At 35.1% G+C, this 20,142-nt stretch overlaps 2 protein-coding genes across 2 annotated transcripts; one reads left to right on the forward strand and one right to left on the reverse strand.

Moving 5' to 3' along the window:
- Nucleotides 1-6,081: 6,081 nt before the first annotated feature.
- LOC127870097 (uncharacterized) lies at nt 6,082-8,633 on the forward strand. The gene is made up of 2 exons (XM_052412756.1): nt 6,082-6,561; nt 6,931-8,633. Exons 1-2 carry the CDS (start codon nt 6,082-6,084, stop codon nt 7,795-7,797), a joined length of 1,347 nt encoding a protein of 448 aa, XP_052268716.1. The 3' UTR covers nt 7,798-8,633.
- A 5,181-nt stretch (nt 8,634-13,814) lies between these two features.
- On the reverse strand, nt 13,815-18,699 carry LOC127869112 (uncharacterized). The gene is made up of 3 exons (XM_052411451.1): nt 18,594-18,699; nt 16,313-16,490; nt 13,815-14,446 (listed from the first exon to the last, which is right to left on the reverse strand). Exons 1-3 carry the CDS (start codon nt 18,693-18,695, stop codon nt 14,190-14,192), a joined length of 537 nt encoding a protein of 178 aa, XP_052267411.1. The 5' UTR covers nt 18,696-18,699; the 3' UTR covers nt 13,815-14,189.
- Nucleotides 18,700-20,142: the final 1,443 nt, after the last annotated feature.

The following is a 20,142-nucleotide window of genomic DNA, read 5'->3' on the forward strand; positions in this document are numbered from 1 at the left end:
CACGTGACATAGCTGTAAAACGCAAGTGCAGTACAGTTGTATCGACTTTGTTGACTTCGTTTAGGTAGAATAGTAATGCTTAGCGCTCATTGTTAACAACTTTATTACCCATTGTGAGTATTAATTGTGTTTTTCAGTGTTGCTGCAGATTATAAAGCCTTCACGCAGAGGATCCGGATCAAAGACAATAAACGAAATTAAAAGATGATGATGTGTGATCAACAGTCCTGACTGATATACATTTCCGCATTGATTACAAATAAATACAGAACATATTGATATGTGTTTGGTCGTTTGCGTTTAACTACAATACAGATGTGAAAATAGCATGTCTTCATCCAAACGTAGGGAAATTATTTTCAGAAATTCACTTTTATTTTCGCGCGATTTTCAGGAAATAACTGGAAAGCACGTGTTTCGAAAGACTGAGTATGATGCAATAAAACATTGCTTTGTATCCTATTGCATTCAATCTAATTCAAACTCACTCGTCTATTGGTTGTTACAATTAAATCTGAACTTTGCCCTATGAAACCGCTGTCCCATAATGCACTGTTAATTTTACACTTAAATTATTGTACTTAAAGTGATCAATATTTACGATGCAAAACTCTTGAAACTTTATTTAAAACTGACCAAATAGTTTGCTAACACTAATTTTAACCAATAATCTTCACACCTTCTCTAATTTGCGCCGATAAAAGTAAGATTGTTATTAGTTTGACCATGATAATAAATGAATAAGACCAATTGGCAACTGGCTTCACTGTTTCAATCCCGGGTTTCAAACACTCGTTAACGGTTATTCGGTCCCACTAATCCGCTAATCATAATATTGATACACTAATGGGGGCAAATTACTGATCATCTGATAACAAAAGACTAGTATATTGACATGTGTCAAACAGGCCCCACCTCCTGCAAGTGACTCTTAAGTGTCCTCCCTCTTTCCCCACTACGATTTTTCGCAACCGCGATATATTTCGGACAAACAAATCGGAAATTAACTGAAGCATTTTTTTTAAAGTCAGAAATTGACGAATTTAACTGCTGACGAAAACTTTATTTTTATAAAAATGACAAAATTTCATGCTGGCGAAAATAAATTATTTTGCAGTATTATGCGTATTGAAAACGCAACCAATTTGACTTTTACGCAAATTCGTCAAATTTCATGCGTATGTTACAATAGCTTCGATCGAAAATGCTTTGCTCATGTTTGGTATTTTCTCTTTGGAATTATTATCGTAATGCGGTGACGCTTTCTTTCAGCAAGTGCCTGGTTGACGGAGCAGGAAAACAGAAAAAGTTACACAAACGCTCTGCAGACTAGATTTCATAGTTAAATAAAGTGTTTCATAAAGTTATTTACAACGACAGACATGCATTTTCAATCTGACTTAATCCATCACTCATTGTGCATGTATTTGTGAAGTGTCTGTACTAAGGTCGAAGAAGTCCCAGATTTTTGCGCCAAAATATCAGTCGATTGTAAACTTTTTCGAACCAAGAAAGCAAGAGCCAATAAGTGCCAAATCATTTAATTATGATAGTTTACAGTTTTATTGAATGAATACAAGTGTGCAGCTTCAACAGAAGTAAAGCAGCAATGATTTTAAGGTATGCACTTTTACAACTCATTTCACCCTATTTCAAGAATGAAATCACCCTATTTTTTTAAATCAATGGGTGAAAACCCTGTTTCCCAAATAATTATCTTGGACACTTATGTAATATTAGTGCAAACCCTGCATACACACTTTAAATCAGAGTATGCAAAAATCTCAGTACAAAGGCTGTTTAATATTTTGTTTGTAACTTAATTGGCTGATAAATACAAACCTATATTTTAGTTATCTTATAGTTTTTTGACAGTTATATAAAGTCAACAATCTGACCAAAGATATTTTCAAGATAAATGAGGACAATACCCCATACTGTACTATGGATGTTCTAACATTTTACCTGTCTAGGTGTATTCATATCAGGTGATTTTAGTACATGAGATAATGCATATCATAAGGTGAAGTGAATGTAAGATAATTGAACTAGTATCTGACTTTATCTATCGGTTTTCACATTTTGAGAACATTGGATCGATTATCAAAACAATTGTACTTCGCCCTAACATGTGATATTCAGATAAAGGTTGCAAAATATTTGTCGGAGAAGCATTTAATATTTTTGTGCATGTCAAATATATACTGACAAATGGTCACAATAATTTTTTTTCATGTTAATTTTTTTAGCATAATGATATGTTAATATGTAGAGCTGTAACGATTCACCCATCATTCCATTTGATTCGATTTCGATATTAAATGGTACGATTCAATTATTTTCGATTCGATTCAAATGAAACTATTTGCTGCTAATTATTTTGCAAACTATTCTATTGGTTCCAGATTTAGGGTAACTTATGTCAACAAAACACGTTTTGACAGTTGCCCTTGCATCAGAACCTTTGCGAAACCAGAAATGTCCCCATACTTTTGATTTTAATTTTGACAGTGCGTCATTCAGCGCAGTTGAAAAGGCCATTTTACTATACCGGCTGATGTAATGCTCAGCAAGTTATTCATTCGTTCATTGGATGCCATATTGGATATTGACCAATCACAAGATGTATTACAAATGACAAGAAAGTTTAGACGACATATTTGGAAAATAAGGTTTAAAATGCGGATCAATCCGGATTACAGTAAATCGAATCGAAATTGGCCGTATTGGTATCAAAATCGAATCGGCGGTGTTGAACCAGTTTTTCGATGCATTGAACCAAATCGTTACAGCTCTATTATTATGATGTATTTCTGACTAAATCCCTCTGCATTTTCCATTTGACAAGACTTTCGGCCATATATATATTAATGCAATTTAATTGACTCAAAAATTTTGTGTGAATTACCTTATATGGTTATAACACAACATATACACTTATAATTTCAAATAAAAACTGCTTTTGAATGAAAGGGTTTGGTTGAATAGGAATTATAATGGAAAGTTGTGTGTTTATTAGTATTTGCATATACATTCAAACTAGTTAATCGGGCTTGTATAAACCCTGGCATTAAAGGTTTGGGGTGCATTGCAATGATATGGAGTTTGTACTCTGTGATACCACTTTCTAAAAGCATGAACACAAGAGGGTATTTTCTTATAAAATATTATCATGGCTTTACAATAAAGAATACAATCAAGGTTGTGGGTGTGACTTAACAAACCAGACACGACAGCACCAGAACATACATATATACTTTAAAACAAGCATAGTATCACTTTAAAACAAGAATTATATCAGTGTCATTTTCTTTGAAAATATTATCATGAATTTACAAGAAAGAATACAATCAAGGTTGTGGGTGTGACTTAACAAACCAGACATCAGCTACAGTTACATACATACAAGGGTATTTGTGTTTTGAAACCATTTTAAAAACTTTGTATATTCCGTTTTTTAACTATTGGTACGAACGGGTCCAGAACAAAACTGAACTTTCGTACCCATTTTTTAATGTGGCCATGTTTTTCAAGCAACTGGAACAATGTTCGAACTTGTCTGAGATATCAAAGGGACACATTGTCTAGCCAAGTTTCATGATGATCAGACATTTAATGTGGCCTCTAGCATTTTAATAAGGTTTAACTAAAGCAATTAATATCCATATTAGTAAAAATGCCCCGTCCCCTGGTGGCAATGTTTTGAAAGCAACCAAAACCATTTTCAAACTCATCCAAGATATCATTGGGACAAATCTTCTGACCAAGTTTCATAAAGATCGGAAAATAAATGTGACCTCTAGAGCGTTTAAACAAGGTTTTACTATAGCCATATAAGGAAAAATGCCCCGCCCCCTGGCGGCCATGTTTTTACACCAACCAGCATCATTATTGAACTCATCAAAGATATTATTGGGATAAATCTTGTGACCAAGTTTCATTCAGATCGGACAATAAATGTGGCCTCTAGAGTGTTAACAAGATTTTACTATAGCCATATAAGGAAAAATGCCCCGCCCCTTGGCAGCCATGTTTTTCAAGCAAACGTTATCATTTTCGAACTCAACCAAGATATCATTGAGACCAATCTTCTGACCAAATATCATTAAGATTGGAAATAAATGTGGCTTCTAGAGAGTTAACATGGTTTTACTATAGCCATATTAGGAAAAATGGCCCGCCCCCTGGCGGCCATGTTTTTCAACCATCCAGGATCATTTTTGATCTTGTCCAAGATATTATAGGGATGAATCTTCTGACCAAGTTTAATGATGATTGGACAATAAATGTTGTCTCAAGAGTCTTAACAAGATTTTAATATAGCCATAGATAGATATATAAGGAAAAATGCCCCGCCCCCTGGTGGCCATGTTTTTAAAGCAACCAAAACCATTTTTGAACTCATCCAAGATATCATAGGGAAAAATCTTCTGACAAAGTTTCATAAAGATGGGAAAATAAATGTGGCCTCTTGAGTGTTAACAAGGTTTTACTATAGCCATATCAACAAAAATGCCCCGCCCCCTGGCGGCCATGTTTTTGCAACCAACCGGCATCATTTTTGAACTCGTCCAAGATATTATTGGGATGAATCTTCTGATAAAGTTTCATGATGATTGGACAATAAATGTGGCCTCTACAGTATTAAAAAGATTTTACTATAGCCATATACATGTAAGGAAAAATGCCCCGACCCTTGGAAGCCATGTTTTTCAAGCAAAAATAACCATTTTCGAACTCATCCAAGATATCATTGAGACCAATCTTCCGACCACATTATATGAAGATTGGAAATAAATGTTGCCTATAGTGTGTTAACAAGGCAAATGTTGACACCGCATGACGTACACCGCACTATGGAGGACGGACAAAAGGCGACCCCAAAAGCTCACCATGAGCACATTGTGCTCAGGTGAGCTATAAAGGAGCTATTGTCCATTCTGAGTGGGAGCAATGCCAGTTTATATCAAATATATTTGTGGTAAAAAAATCTAATGGAAAATTTAGACTGATTATAAACCTCAAAAAGTTAAATAATTTTGTTCATTATGAACATTTTAAACAAGAGCATTTTAAGATAGTGCTTGAATTAATTCAAGAAAATGATTTCTTTTGATCTGTGGATTTACAAGATGCATATTTTTCTGTTCCTTTTCATCCATACTATCAAAGTTTTTCAAATTTATATGAAATGGAGTTTTATATGCATTTGTTTGCCTGCCTTTTGGGTATAGTGCAGCAGCCAGATTATTTAGTAAGTTGTTAAATCAAGTTTATACATGGTTTAGGTCCCAAAGTATTACATGTGATTACTATCTTATGTGTCTTATAAAGAAATGTCTCCAAGTAATAATTATGGAACGCCTTGACTGTCTTATAATACCAAAACTTGTGATATTACGTCAATCTGACTCTGCATGAATGCCTGTAACCATTATATATATGCATAATCACAATATATAAATACATAATTTGAATATATACAGATAAAACTTTAATATATAAAGATATAATTTTCTTATATATAGATAAAATGTAAAATTATACAGATATTAATGTATTATAGACAGATAATCTTCCATTATATAAAGGTATTTCTTCTTTATATGAAGGCAAAATATCTTTATATGAATGCCTGAAACCATTATATATATGCATAATCACAATATATAAATACATAATTTGAATATATACAGATAAAGCATTAATATATAAAAATATAATAATCTTCCATTATATAAAGGCATTCCTTCTTTATATGAAGGCAAAAGATCTTTATATGAATGCCTGTAACCTTTATATATATGCATAATCACAATATATAAATACATAATTTGAATATACACAGATAAAGCATTAATATATAAAGATATAATAAACTTCCATAATATAAAGGCATTACTTCTTTATATAAAGGCAAAAGACCTTTATATAAACATAAATCGTAATTATATAAACACATATCGTCTTTTTATGCAGATAAAATTTGAAAAATACGTTAAAAATCATTAACGATAACATTTTATATACGAAGCTTTTATTACACACGGAAGACAATTTGTACTGCATCATTTTACAACAATGGATATGGATTTGATACTTGAGCGACTTGGAGTGGAAGAAGGAGTGATACGGCGCTTCAGACAGGAGAAGATAACACCGGACATCATATCACTTATGTCACTGTACGACTTTAATTGCTTGGGTGTAAATGACAAAACAACTATCATGAAATTGCGTGTTGAATGTGTTTGTTACCGGAGTAATCCGTGGGCACATAATAATGATAGTACACGGTGTCGGAATATACGTTTTGAAATTTCAAGTATCATGATTGAAACATTGTTCGAAGCCGGATATTCAGTGAAGGACACTAGTATTGCACTTGGGGTTTCTGAAAGTACCTTATTCCGGAAGATGGGTCAATTTGGCTTGTCAAAGCTCGCATTTACAGAAATTGATGAAGAAGAACTAAACATTGTTGTTGCCACGACCATCACTGAATTTCCTAGGTGTGGAGAAGAAATGCTGCGAAAAGTTTTACTTCAAAAAGGAATTAAGGTACCATGATTTTACTATGCATAACTAGATCTTTTTATAATTGAAGGCGTATACGGTACATTGTTGATTGATTTTAGTAGACAGTCTATAAATAAACAGATACATTTGTCCGTGCAGATTCCAATAAAGTATTGTCAAACAATTGAAAACTAACTAAATTGTTAAGACTAGTTTTAGAGTACAGTTTGATTTGTGCCAAACAATCATACCTGAAACGGCTATCGCTTTAATCTATTAAAAATAAGAATTTTGTTAGATTTTTTTCATAGAAAATTCTATTGTTTATAAGGCACTTGGCTAAATGTAGAAGTAAATTAAAGCATATTCATTTTTGCATAAAACCAACATAAAGTATTATTTCTTATACAGGTTCAACGTTTCAGGCTTCGTCAGTGTCTGAAACACCTAGACGAAGATGGAATTCGTGCACGAAAAAGAAGGCGATTACGACGTCGCATTTACAACGTTTCAGCTCCAAATTGTTTATGGCACATTGACAGCAACCATAAATTAATTCGATGGCATTTTGTTATAATAGGCGGCATTGATGGTTTCAGTCGTTTAGTTACATATCTTAGATGCACGGACAACAACAAAGCGGAGACGGTTTTGCATTGCTTCAGAGATGGTGTTTCGAAATTTGGAGTTCCTGACCGGGTCAGATCAGATCAAGGCCGTGAAAATATGAAGGTTGCCGACTTCATGATAAATGCTCGCGGGACAGGACGTGGAAGTATGCTCACTGGTAAAAGTACACACAATCAACGTATTGAACGATTGTGGAGGGACGTGTATGACGGAGTCTTGAGTTATTTTTATGACTTATTTTACTTTTTAGAAGACAATGGCCGGCTTGACATTTTAAATGAAATAGACTTGTTTGCACTTCATTACGTATTTATTTCAAAGATAAATGAAAGGTTAAACACCTGGCAAGGTGCATGGAATCACCATCGAATACGAACAGTGAACTCAACACCAATGCGGCTTTACACGGCCGGTATGATGGACAACCCATCAGCACATGTTGATGATATTCTTCCAAACACTCGTACAGAATCTTCGTCTGATGAGGATATGGAGTCCCTGGACAACAGGCCAGTATTATCATCTCTTCAAATAAGTGTTGAAGAAAACCGGATGCGACGGCTCCACGAGCTATGTCCTCAAAACTGGAGGTCAAACAATCACGGCATAGACATCTTTTTGACAGCTAAACAGATATTAAGTGAATGACAACACAATTGATTGCTAGATTTTTACAAGCTGCTTTATGATTTCCAAGCGAAGTTTAAGGGGCCTGTTCATAGACGTTTAACCTTTGCAGAAAGTGTTTTCGTGACATCTATACCAACATACGTTTCAATTATCAAAGCAATTTATTTAGTCCCCGATATGTAAATTGACTTAATTAAATCTACTAAAACGCAAGTATTCATTTTTATAATATTTTGTACTTAATTATGGTTATTATAGTGTATTAAAATCTATACTTCAAGATACAAATGCACTTCCTTCATTTGCGCTATCAACGTAACATTTTCATTTTCAATATTAATTGAGAATGAGCAATTTTATGATGACAGAGGTGCAAATTCAGCATACTCCGCCTGCACATTATTTTTATCACATGCTATACCTTGCTTCCCCATATTATACAGCCATTACGAATAGTTTTATAATAAACATGTGTAATATACCTTTAAGCGTTTTTATTGGCTAGTTTTCATTAAACTGACCACGTGATAATACGGAATATTACGCTAGTCAATTGTTTCAATTGTTCCGCCCCAGAGACATGCCTGTTCGTCCGTCGGAACTGACATTTACCCAGCACACTTCAATGTATGTGACCTACTTTTCGCCACTAATGTATACCTCAAGGTTGCACCATTTGATGACTAACAAGCATAACAAAAATAATCATATTTATGGTTTGTTACATTCATTTCCTCGTTTATGAACTACTGTAGGTCAAGAGGGTTGATGTGAATGAGGAAATACGGTGTTATTTTTGTCAACACCATTTCAATCATATAACGGAGTTCAGCTGCTTCTTAGTGCAACAAGCAAATTCGTTGAATAGATATCCCCCACCAAATAAGAGCTTTGTCACAGAAAAAAGCTTTTTTCAAGATACAAAGGGCCATAACTCTGTTATTAACAGATGGTGTACAATGCCATTTGGCTTGCATCATCCTCTTATTTATATATATACTCATACCAAGTTTCAAAGAAATCCGTCAAAGCACTTCCAAGATATGGCTCTGAACACACAAGTGCCGGACGGACGGATGGATGGACGGACAACGCCAAAACAATATCCCTCCACCTTTGGCGGGGGATAACAACTATGGCAAGTTTCATGGCTCTGGCTCATGTGTTAATGGAGATAAAGCTCTAAGCTTATAGTAAAAAGCATTTTTTCAAGATACCAAGGGGCATAACTCCGTTATTAACAGATGGTGTACAATGCCATTTGGCGTGCATCATCCTCTTATCCATATATATACTCATACCAAGTTACAATGAAATCCACCAAAGCACTTCCAAGATATGGCTCCGGACACAAAAGTGCCTATAGTAAAAAGCATTTTTTCAAGATACAAAGGGCCATAACTCCGTTATTAACAGATGGTGTATAATGCCATTTGGCGTGCATCATCCTCTTATCCATATATATACTCATACCAAGTTTCAATGAAATCCAACAAAGCACTTCCAAGATATGGCTCTGGACACAAAAGTGCCGGACGGACAGCCGGAAGGAAGGATGGACGGACAACGCCAAAACAATATCCCTCCGCCTCTGGCGGGGGATAATAAGTTAATGTACTTATTACTCCTCAAAACAGTAAACATTACTAACATGTCGGTTGATAAAGTAACCATTCTGCTGTCATAAGTTAAATAGCTTATGATGGCAGGGATTTGAAATGAGCTTTGCTTGGAACAAGGTTGAGTACAAGAGTGTTAACAAGCCCGTCCACATAACCCAGTCAATTTGAGCTAATGACCTAGTTTATGACCCCCATGACCAAGTTTTACACTCAGCTGAGATATTGGGATATATGTTCCAGCAAAGTTCCATGGAGGCAAAAGTGTGTCATTGAGATCTAGAGTGGACAGAAGCTAATACGTTTACATACACGCTGGACATAATTAAGGCAACAACACAAGCGTTTCATGAGCATACTTTGCTCAGGTTATTTTATTTACTTTCAATTACAAATAAAACAAATTTTCTTAAATAAAACAAAACATACATGGAAAACAACTAAAATATAGGAATCAAACAGTAATAAAGCACTTTCATTTAAAAATCTTTGGCTCCATTGTTAACCAAGTTATCTCCTATCTCTATATTTATTTGAAAAAATAAAACTTAATATAAAATTACTAAGAAATAATCCCCAATGATATTTACTGGCTCAAGAAAAGTTGCTGTATATAAATAATTTAGCAAAAAACCTACACTAATGCAATAAAAAATAAAGAAATATGATACATTATTTCAATCACTCTATTATGTATTTACAGTTGGTCAATTGAGATTATTTTGAATTTGTAAATAAAAGTTTCATGCAGCTTATCATTTTGTTTTCATATCTAGTTACAAGAACATAACAATAACACATAGAACTACTTACATAGCATGTACTGTGTTCACATACAAACACACAGTATGAACATGAAGAAAACAGCATAATCAAACATACCTGCACAAACTATTGCCACTGTACATACAGGAATCGAGCAAGATTCTAGAAGAACAAGCAAATTCGTAGAATTGATATCCCCCGCAACATATATTTTGTTCAAGGATGGGTGCAAATCGGACGGATGACGTACTACTATACAAAGGGCCATTACTCCATTATTAACAGATGTTGTACAATGCCATTTGGCGTGCATCATCGTCTTATCCATATATATACTCATACCAAGTTTCAATGAAATCCGCCAAAGCACTTCCAAGAGATGGCTCCGGACACAAAAGTGCCTATAGTAAAAAGCATTCTTTCAAGATACAAAGGGCTATAACTCCATTATTAACAGATGTTGTGCAATGCCATTTGGCGTGCATCATCGTCTTATCCATATATATACTCATACCAAGTTTCAATGAAATCCGCCAAAGCACTTCCAAGATATGGCTCCGGACACAAAAGTGCCTATAGTAAAAAGCATTTTTTCAAGATACAAAGGGCTATAACTCCGTTATTAACAGATGGTGTACAATGCCATTTGGCGTGCATCATCGTCTTATCCATATATATACTCATACCAAGTTTTAATGAAATCCGCCAAAGCACTTCCAAGATATTGCTCCGGACACAAGTGTTCCGAACGGACGGACAGACAACGCCAAAACAATATCCCTCCGCCTCTGGCGGGGGATAATTACATATCTCATGCTGGCTGTCTATAATTTCCTTGGGCATTTTCATTTTGCTTCTAAATGAAGTAACACAGACTAACCTCAAATAACTAAACATTTAATAAGATTCTCAATTACATGAACGCAGCTTGTGTGCATACTTTCACAAAGTTGTACAAAAGAAATATCACATGAAGTCATTCAAACGGACACGGGCAACATGTTATTGCTAGAACTATACCTTTAGCTCATTAATTACGTCTTTACCTGCACCATATGGTCTTGTCTCAAAAGATTGCCATTCATGCTAAGCAATTACAAGTACAAGTCGCTGTCACAGACCACAAAGGTTATGCTCCCTGATTGTGCTTTGTCTCTAATTTTGGCAATACACCTACAACAGTGGCTGAAAAATGGAACATGTGTAAGGCTCAGAGAACTTGCGCTTAACAACATGTAATAACATAGGAATCTTTAAAGGACAATAACTCAGACAAGAAGAACTAACTAATTCCCCTACATGCAACATTGACACTGAATATTTAACCCGTTGTTTTCACAAAGTAAGAGAAACTAATTTTATTTTATTTTAAAGAATAATTTATTATCATGCAAGTGTGACCTTGACCTTGGAGATATCGGTGTTGGTCTTTCACCTGACATACTGTTCAATGATGGTGAACAAATGCACTGAGTCATTCACAAATCTCACAAGGAATGACATAGTTATGGCCCAGACAAGGTCAGTTTATGGCCATATATGACCTTTGAACTGAAAATGTGACCTTGACCTTGGTGATATGGACAGAATTTTTTCGCATCACACACCGTGTAATGATGGTGAACAAACCTGCCAGATGATTTAAAAATCTCACAACAAATGACATAGTTATGGCCCAGAAAAACTCGTCTATGGGCATATTGACCTTCCAACTCAAAGTGTGTCCGTGAACTTGGAGATATTGACATACTTCTTTTGCATGATGCACCGTCCCATAATGGTGCACAAATTAACCAAGTCATTTTAAAATATTACGATTAATGACAAAGTTATGGTCCGGACAAAGTTTTGGGACAGACAGACAAAGTGATTCCTATATAGCCCCCCCCCCCCCCCACCAATGGTAGTGGGGGTAAAACAGATGAGATTTTTTAAAGTTTTTCCTTTCGCTTGCCATGGCAACAAGAGCCAGAGTTATTCATGGAATGCTTTTGTTTGAAAAACTTTAAAAGAGCTTCATGCAAGGAACATTCTTGCCAAGTTTAATTAATATTGGACCAGCTGGTAAGGAGGAGATGTCGTTTAAGTAAATAGGTTGACACAAGATACAGGACGACCAACAAAGACAGGTCACAATAGCTCATAAGTAACAATTTGTGAAAAAAAACTTTTAAACAATGAAAAAGATATCACAAAAATATGACAAAAACATGGGGTTACATACCATTAGGAACAAAACCAAATTACACGTCATTTTTATGATTTTGATTTGGGGAAATGGTCAAAATGTTAAATATGAGGAAAAGTTACCACTGAGGAGATAATATGGTTTTTAAAAGTAAATTTGAAGGTAAACAGCATAGTTTTTCTTGGGTAAAAGGGTCAATATACTTTGCTGCTGCAAAAGAAGGAAACAAGCCCAGACAACACTTAAATGAACATCACATTTACAATGTAAACAAGCAAAATGTATTGCATGTAAATAAGACATAATTAACAACATACTAATAAGCAAATTTAAAGAATTGATATACTTTACACATTGTGTACACTACAATACAGTAAAATTTGTAAATGTTCATGGAAAAAAGGCTTATTTTCATGCTCAACCAACAATGAACCTATCATTAAAAAAAACATTATTACAAAATTACATGAAGATCAGGCATCAAATTTGACCTCTAGTGTTCACATGGTTTTTCTTTTTTGACCTAGTGTTTGACATCTTAATGACCCAATTTCAAACCGAGTCCAGATATCATTGGGACTAATTATCTGACCAAGTTTCATTTAGATCGGACAAAAATGTAGACTCTAGCGTTCACATGGCATATATTGACGATGCACAAAAAAAAAGGACTATATGCACAAAAAACAAAGGACTATCACATAAGCTCTACATAGGGGCTATAGTGCTCAGGAGAGGTAATAATGTTATGGGGACAAATGTGCTGACCAAGTTTCAAGATTGCAAAAAAAGGTTGGCCTCTTGAGGGTTCACAAAGTAAATGTTGATTACACCAATATAACTCACATACTACATTCAAAACATTTTTTACTACATACATATACACAACTAGAGCTTTGTCACAGACGTGACATATACCCCAAAATGCTGCAGTGACATTGAATATTTTGCACGCTGTCTTCACAAAACAAGAGAAGCTAATTTATGGCGATTTGGAAGAATGATTATGCCATTGTCTTTTATGGCCATTTTGACCTTTGAACTCTTGAATTCTTTTGCATGACATGCCGTCCAATGACTGTGAACAAAATTAATGTAGGGAGTCATTTTCAAATCTTACAATGAATGACATAGTTATGGCATGGACAAGCTCATTTATGGCCTTTTTTGAATTTTGAACTCCAAGAGTGACCTTGAAATCGGAGATATCGACTTAATTCTTTTGCATGACACACTGTCCACTTATGGTGAACAAATGTACCAAGTCATTTTAAAATCTAATGATAAATGATATGGTTATGAACTTATGGTCCAGACAAACTTTCAGTTTAAAACGCAGTTAGTGACCTGTGACCTAGTTTTTGACCCGGCATGACCCATATTCAAACTTGACCTTGACAACATCTAGATACAACTTCTGACCAAGTTTGGTGAAGATCAGATGAAATTTTTGGGACAGACAGACCGACCGACTTGACCTTTGAATTCAAAGTGTAACCTTGACCTTGGAGACATCGACGTCCTTCTATTGCATGACACACCGTCCTATGATGGTGAACAAATGTACCAAGTGATTTTGAAATCTAATGATAAATGACATGGTTATGGTCCGGACAAACTTTCGGTTTAAAACGCAGTAAGTGACCCGTGACCTAGTTTTTGACCTGGCATGACCCATATTCAAACTTGACCTAGACATCATCTAGATACAACTTGTGACCAAGTTTGGTGAAGATTGGATGAAATTTTGTGACAGCCCGACTGACCGACAGAGTGACTCCTATATAGCCTCTATTACCAATGGTAATGGGGGTATAATTATATGTGAATGTCATTTTTTATTCTAAACCAAAGAATGTGTTACAAAATGCTAGATCAAACAAATTGAACAGTTCCTCTTGCAGTGGTAGTGGATTACTTTCATCTGGCAATGATAAATTCATTCTGTTTATGCAGGTATTTGCAGTGGGCAGGAAATTAGCACTTTCCATAAATTGAATGGAAGGCTGAAGAGCAAAGCCCAAGGCAGGTTCCTCCTCTGTACCAGTGGCAAACCTTAATATGCTCCCAAGATTTACAGCACCTCGTCTTCCACCTGAAGATATACATAATACTAAAATAATTTGGTAAATGTTAAACTTTTTAGGAATGATTTATGAAATTTTAAATTTTCATAATAATACTTACCTTGAAAATTTAATGGAATAAGCTAACTTACTTAAAACATCCAACATGCTTTAACAGTATTTGAATGCTTGCTTTACAGAAATTATTCTATAATGTTTTGGGCAAAATTTTCGTTTAAAAGGTATGACATATAATGCATAAATATACTGTTGCACCAACAGACAGGGCAAAAACAATATGTCCCCCAGTATAGACTGGGGGAGGTTCAAGGTTTGATGAATCCGGAAGTCAACCAGTGAATAGTTTACACAGAAAATAATATGGCTGCCAAATAACATCACACACCAGTTTAAAATGCAGTTTAAGTATTGCCAGCAAATAAACACACCTTGCTGAACAATTAACAGGAGGGTATATATGGAGGCTTATAGTGGTACACAACTGAGACTATAAATAAAATGCACAAACAAGAGTAAAATAACAAAATAATCGTTAGAAGATCTGTGTAATATATATTACACAAGTAGTCATTTCGCTTGCAATTGGAGTGTTTAACTGCAATATAGCGATTGAAATACTAAGTACCAAATTATGCTCTCTGGTGATGACAATATCATTTAAGACAAGCATAGTTTGTACTAAAATATGCGTTGGACAAGACTACTTGGTTTCTAAAAGATGGACCTTTTTCAAATTAAACATAACCATTATGAACATTTGAAATCTTTAACTATGGTAATATACATGACCCTGCCTTTGTGAAGATGAACAAAATATCTTTTGACTGCTACTGTGCAATTGGGGGATAAATATAAACATTACCAAACACAGACAAGAGGATCAATTGACAATAGCCAGAGCTCCAGATAAGGATTTGTGAAATTAGTAACGGTACTGCCACTGACAGAAAGAAAAGGAGTAACGCTTAAAATCAATTAGTACCTGTACTACCATATCCAAAAATACAGGTAGTACTGTACTACCCGTGTTCTTGGATATTGAAGGGTGCATAACTGACTTTACAGAAACATTTGCAGCAATTATAATTAATATATGTAGTTCTTAAACAGTTACTGTATTAGGTTTTCCATTCTGAATTATGATGCAAACCCAACTTCACATTAAAACTCATGACTAATACTATTTCTTTATTTTTCTTGACAAGAAAACACAAGCCAACTAGTAAGCTAAGTAAATGAACACTTATTTCACTGTCTCATCCGTTTCCCATCGTGTTTTCTAACGTTTTAAGCCATCGATGCAATCAAATCGTTTAATATCGGGGCGACAATGTCTTTTTCTGGGTTTACAGATTTAATGTCAGGATGGTTAGACGACACCGTATGTAGTCATTATTTGACAACAAAGTGTTGTTCTGAACCGCTTTCGGTTAAGCCGGCATTCCATTGCGCGCAGACATATTGTTTTTGACGGATTTACAAGTTACAGGAAATCACGCAACAGAATAGACAATAATATATGAACCCAGTCTACAACTTTTCGGTAATTTAAATTAACGAAAAAAGCCGTTAGGTTAGAGACCAACAAATCACACCGCGCTGACGCAGATGAATCGGTACGGCCAGATTTTGTTCGTAAATGCGTAAATGGATATTAAAGTCGTAATTGTACGTCCAGTTTATAAAAATTAATGCATAAATCTTCATGAAAAAAGGCGTTTTTACGGCTGTACGGCCCTTATCTGGAGCTCTGAATAGCGTTTGACAATCTTTTCCTTTGAAAAGTGGAGCTATTTAGACACAATTTAAGACTTTAGTGTATACAAAAAGGATGCATACCACAATTGAATGTATAAACACTGAATGGAACTTACTTGCAGCTTCACGCATGTATTTGATGAACAACTTGTATGTGGAATTCTCTCTCTGTCTTCTGTTTGACCCTTCAGCACTAAACTGTGGGTTCAATAGGTGTGTCAACATCTTCACCGTTAAAGGATTCGACTGTTGAGGTGTGAACAGGTGAATAACAGCTGGCAGTTCTTGAACAAGCTGAAAACGAAGGTTCAACAAAATCTTGCTGTTCAAAAACTTAAACTCAAACTGCAATTTCTATTGCAACTATACAGGATTTTAATGGATATACACATTCCAAAAACAAGATAGCCATAATATCCCTTAATCGCTCACGATAGAGTGATTGTTTTAAAATATAAAATTAATGTGCTCATAAGAATGGATTTGACTTTGTTATATTAAGATACATGAAATTAACTACATTCAATTTGTAGACCCAGAATCTGATAATGTCAAGAGTTATATATTCTGGTCATATTAGTCACATGGGTTCAAAACTTTGCCCTCTATTGTGTTAAAGATTTTGTAAAACAAGAAAGAAGGCAACTCAACTGATGGATATGATTTGCAATATTTAAATGCTGGACATTGGCCAAATGCTTTTGTATGCTATTGGTAAAAAAAGTTATACTGGTACATCATGATAATAATGTACAACTAGAGCTTTGTCACAAACCAGACGAATACCCCCATATGCCACACTGACACAGAATATTCCGCATGTTGTCTTCACAAAAAAAGAAAAGCTTATCCTACCAAGTTTCATGTTAACAGGTCAAACCAAACTCAAGTTATTGAGCGGAAACCATGATACGGATCAGCTCTCTTTACTTAAGTCACAGTGACCTTGACCCCAAAAGCAGTCTGAGGCAAGGTCTCGTCATTAGCATCCTTTAAATCATGTTTCATTACGGTATCTAATATGAAATAGAAATTTTTGATCGGAAACCATTTTTCTATTGTTAGCCACGGTGACCTTGACCTTAATCTGATGCAGGGCTTTTTTCCAGCTGATTTTATAGCCGCTATTTAGTCATATTTCCAATGGCAAAACATATCCCAAATCGAGTAAAAAAATCCCAATGGATAGCCTCAGTTTTAAAAATTCAAAAATAATGAAATTTTTCAGTGCAGAAAAGGACTGGTAGGTTGAAATCACCATTTTAGTGATTGGTTTCAGCTCATGTCGTTCTATTTTATGATAAGTTACCAACATTTTCATAATTTTTTAATACTACTAATATTTTCCCAATTTGTGGTCAAAAGATGCTTAAATTACTAATTTCAAGGGTATAAGTCATGTTCCCAAAGTGGTGAAAAAAAGCCCTGTGATGGACCCCAAAATCAATCCCGAGCAAAGTCTTGATACAAGGCACTATCCTAGTTTCATCAACAGGTCAAACCAAACTCAAGTTATTGAGTGGAAACCATGAAACGGCCCAACTGACAGACAAGTGCACTCCTATATACCCCCCTAAACTTTGTTTATGGGGATATAATAATTGAATGGGAACTTAATTGTTTTACATGTTTTGTAATAATACATATATCATCCTTCTTCGCTGGTCAAATGCACAATTCCATTATGTTGAAGCACTCGTTTTGTTCATAACAAAGTCATGAATGAAGATATATTATTTCGGTTATAAAATAAATGGTATTGTCATGTATATGGGTTTGGTTAAGACATTTAAGTGGTAGTCTGCAAAACCACACATTGGGCTTATAAAAATGGAGAAAAAAACAACAACCCACCTATACTTATTTTAAGGGCCATACAATTAACTTTAAACAAGCTTACAGTTAGTATTGCACGCAATACATGTCCCCTACCATCACCTACCTGCATTACTTGAAGGTAAGCTGTGTTTATACGGCAGCATCTGCTAGATTTACAATGTTATTTGTGCATTTACAGTTACAGCATGCACGATAGTTGAAGAATGTGAATTTAATGTATGTTAATTGAAACCAAATTTCTATTTTTAGTAACAGTGACCTAGATATTTGACCCTTTGACCCCATATGCAATCCCACACCAGATCTTCCCCTAAGCTACCTACAGACCAACTTTCAAACAAATCCATCAGCCCTAAGTGAAGTTATCATCCGGAAACCACCTCGGATAGACACACGGACAGACAGACTGACATCGACAGACACTATAGTCCCCTCTGGAAACAGGCAGGGGACTAATAAGCATGTTTTGTATACCGTAATAACTGTTGGTTCATCCGCTGTACATTGGTTTAACCGCTCTAATCAGAACTTCTATTTGCAACATTCAACAATATTTACCTGAACAAGACCAAGACTGTCAAGACCTGTTCTTAGGTCCTGGATGTACTTGTCTACAGGCAGCACTTGATTGAATACTTTCTCCACTAGCTCTGCTGACATAATTCTAGGTAATCTTCCGTTTTTAAGAGTGCTCAGAGCTGGAATGTTAAATGTACCTCAAAATATTTATATAGTTTTGTACATGTCTCATTGGGAAATCAACTCCTCACCCAAGAATAGTTTTTCACATTAGACTATGTAAATGACCAACTGAAAGCAAAATAGTTGATTTCACCTCTAAACGGGAATCCTCACTTAACCGGAATTTCCTCTTGCTCCCAGGGCAATTTCATGGCAAGGGCATAAAAATGCAATAAAATATTATTAAAAGTAAAAGTTACAAGGTTTTATGACATCTAAAAATAACAAGCTGTAAACACCTTAAAGGGACCGTCAACTACAAATGATTTTACTGTGGTTTAATTGGGGCGGAATTTTTGCCCCTATATCAGAGTTCAAGAACCCTGTATGTACAACTGGGATAATGTATTTTTCAAAGCCTGAATGATTGGACTTTGCCTTTGGAACACTAAGTACAGGCCACTATATGGCACTTTGTCCCAGTCAAATTAGCTTAATTTAATAAATTTACCCAATATTCTGCCAACAGCTTCATAGTCATCTGATCATTCTCTCACTGGCTCGAAGTATTCTTCCTTAATGCACTGCAGGACAAGAGAGAAGAATTCCTTTTTTGGACCTCCAAAATCAGCAGCACACTGCCAAATTAAATGACAGGTACAACCCACTAGATTTGTTACAGACACTAATGTTCGCATTTTTTTTTACCAAAATGGTGAATCACCGCATGTTAAAATTGGGTCTTGCACATATACACTTTTTTCTTTATGACACATCTCCAGTTTCAAGTCTATTACTTACACAATTTATGAGTAGTTTGATCCACATGTTGGAGCAGTCAGAGAGAGATGATCAAACCCACAGCCGACCAACCAACAAAATGACAACTATATACTCCCTTGCAAACTTTGTTTGCTGGGGTGTAAAAGATTACGTTATTCCCATAGCATGGCTAGACAAGAAGCCGCTGACTCTAAAACAAGGATATTCAATGCCCCAAAATTTCCAAACCTCTTTGCAACATTCTTTCTATATTTTTCAAAGTTTGAAAAATCATATTTATGAAAAATGTAATATAGTGAAACACAATAATAACAAACAGGGAATTATTTTCAGTGAAGTAGACTTGGAATTGGAAAATCGTATGATCATTTGGTTTTATTTCTACACTTTATATGTATTCACCTCTCCATAGAACTGAACTTCAAGGCATTTCCTGATGTCGCTTATTGCCCTTATTTCCTCAATTGCTGTTTTCAGTAGATCGCCTCTGTCTACCAAAATGAAATTGGTTTCACCATAAATGCCCGTAGATGATGTCTCTTCTGTTAGTTCTAATGGTCTCCCAGTGACAATCTCTTTTTGAAAGATCTTTAGCACATGAATAGGATCAGACACATCCTTCGATTTACAAAATGTAGTACAC

The sequence above is a fragment of the Dreissena polymorpha genome, chromosome 2 (assembly GCF_020536995.1).
Source record: "Dreissena polymorpha isolate Duluth1 chromosome 2, UMN_Dpol_1.0, whole genome shotgun sequence".
Classification (NCBI taxonomy): Eukaryota; Metazoa; Mollusca; class Bivalvia; order Myida; family Dreissenidae; genus Dreissena; species Dreissena polymorpha.

Coding starts and splice junctions, on each gene's coding strand:
- LOC127869112 (XM_052411451.1), bottom strand. CDS start 18,695: ATGTCAGCAGAGCTAGTGGAGAAAGTATTCAATCAAGTGCTGCCTGTA. Junction 16,491..18,593: donor ACAGTCTTGGTCTTGTTCAG/GTAAATATTGTT, acceptor CTTCGTTTTCAG/CTTGTTCAAGAACTGCCAGC. Junction 14,447..16,312: donor ATACATGCGTGAAGCTGCAA/GTAAGTTCCATT, acceptor GTATATCTTCAG/GTGGAAGACGAGGTGCTGTA.
- LOC127870097 (XM_052412756.1), top strand. CDS start 6,082: ATGGATATGGATTTGATACTTGAGCGACTTGGAGTGGAAGAAGGAGTG. Junction 6,562..6,930: donor TACTTCAAAAAGGAATTAAG/GTACCATGATTT, acceptor TTTCTTATACAG/GTTCAACGTTTCAGGCTTCG.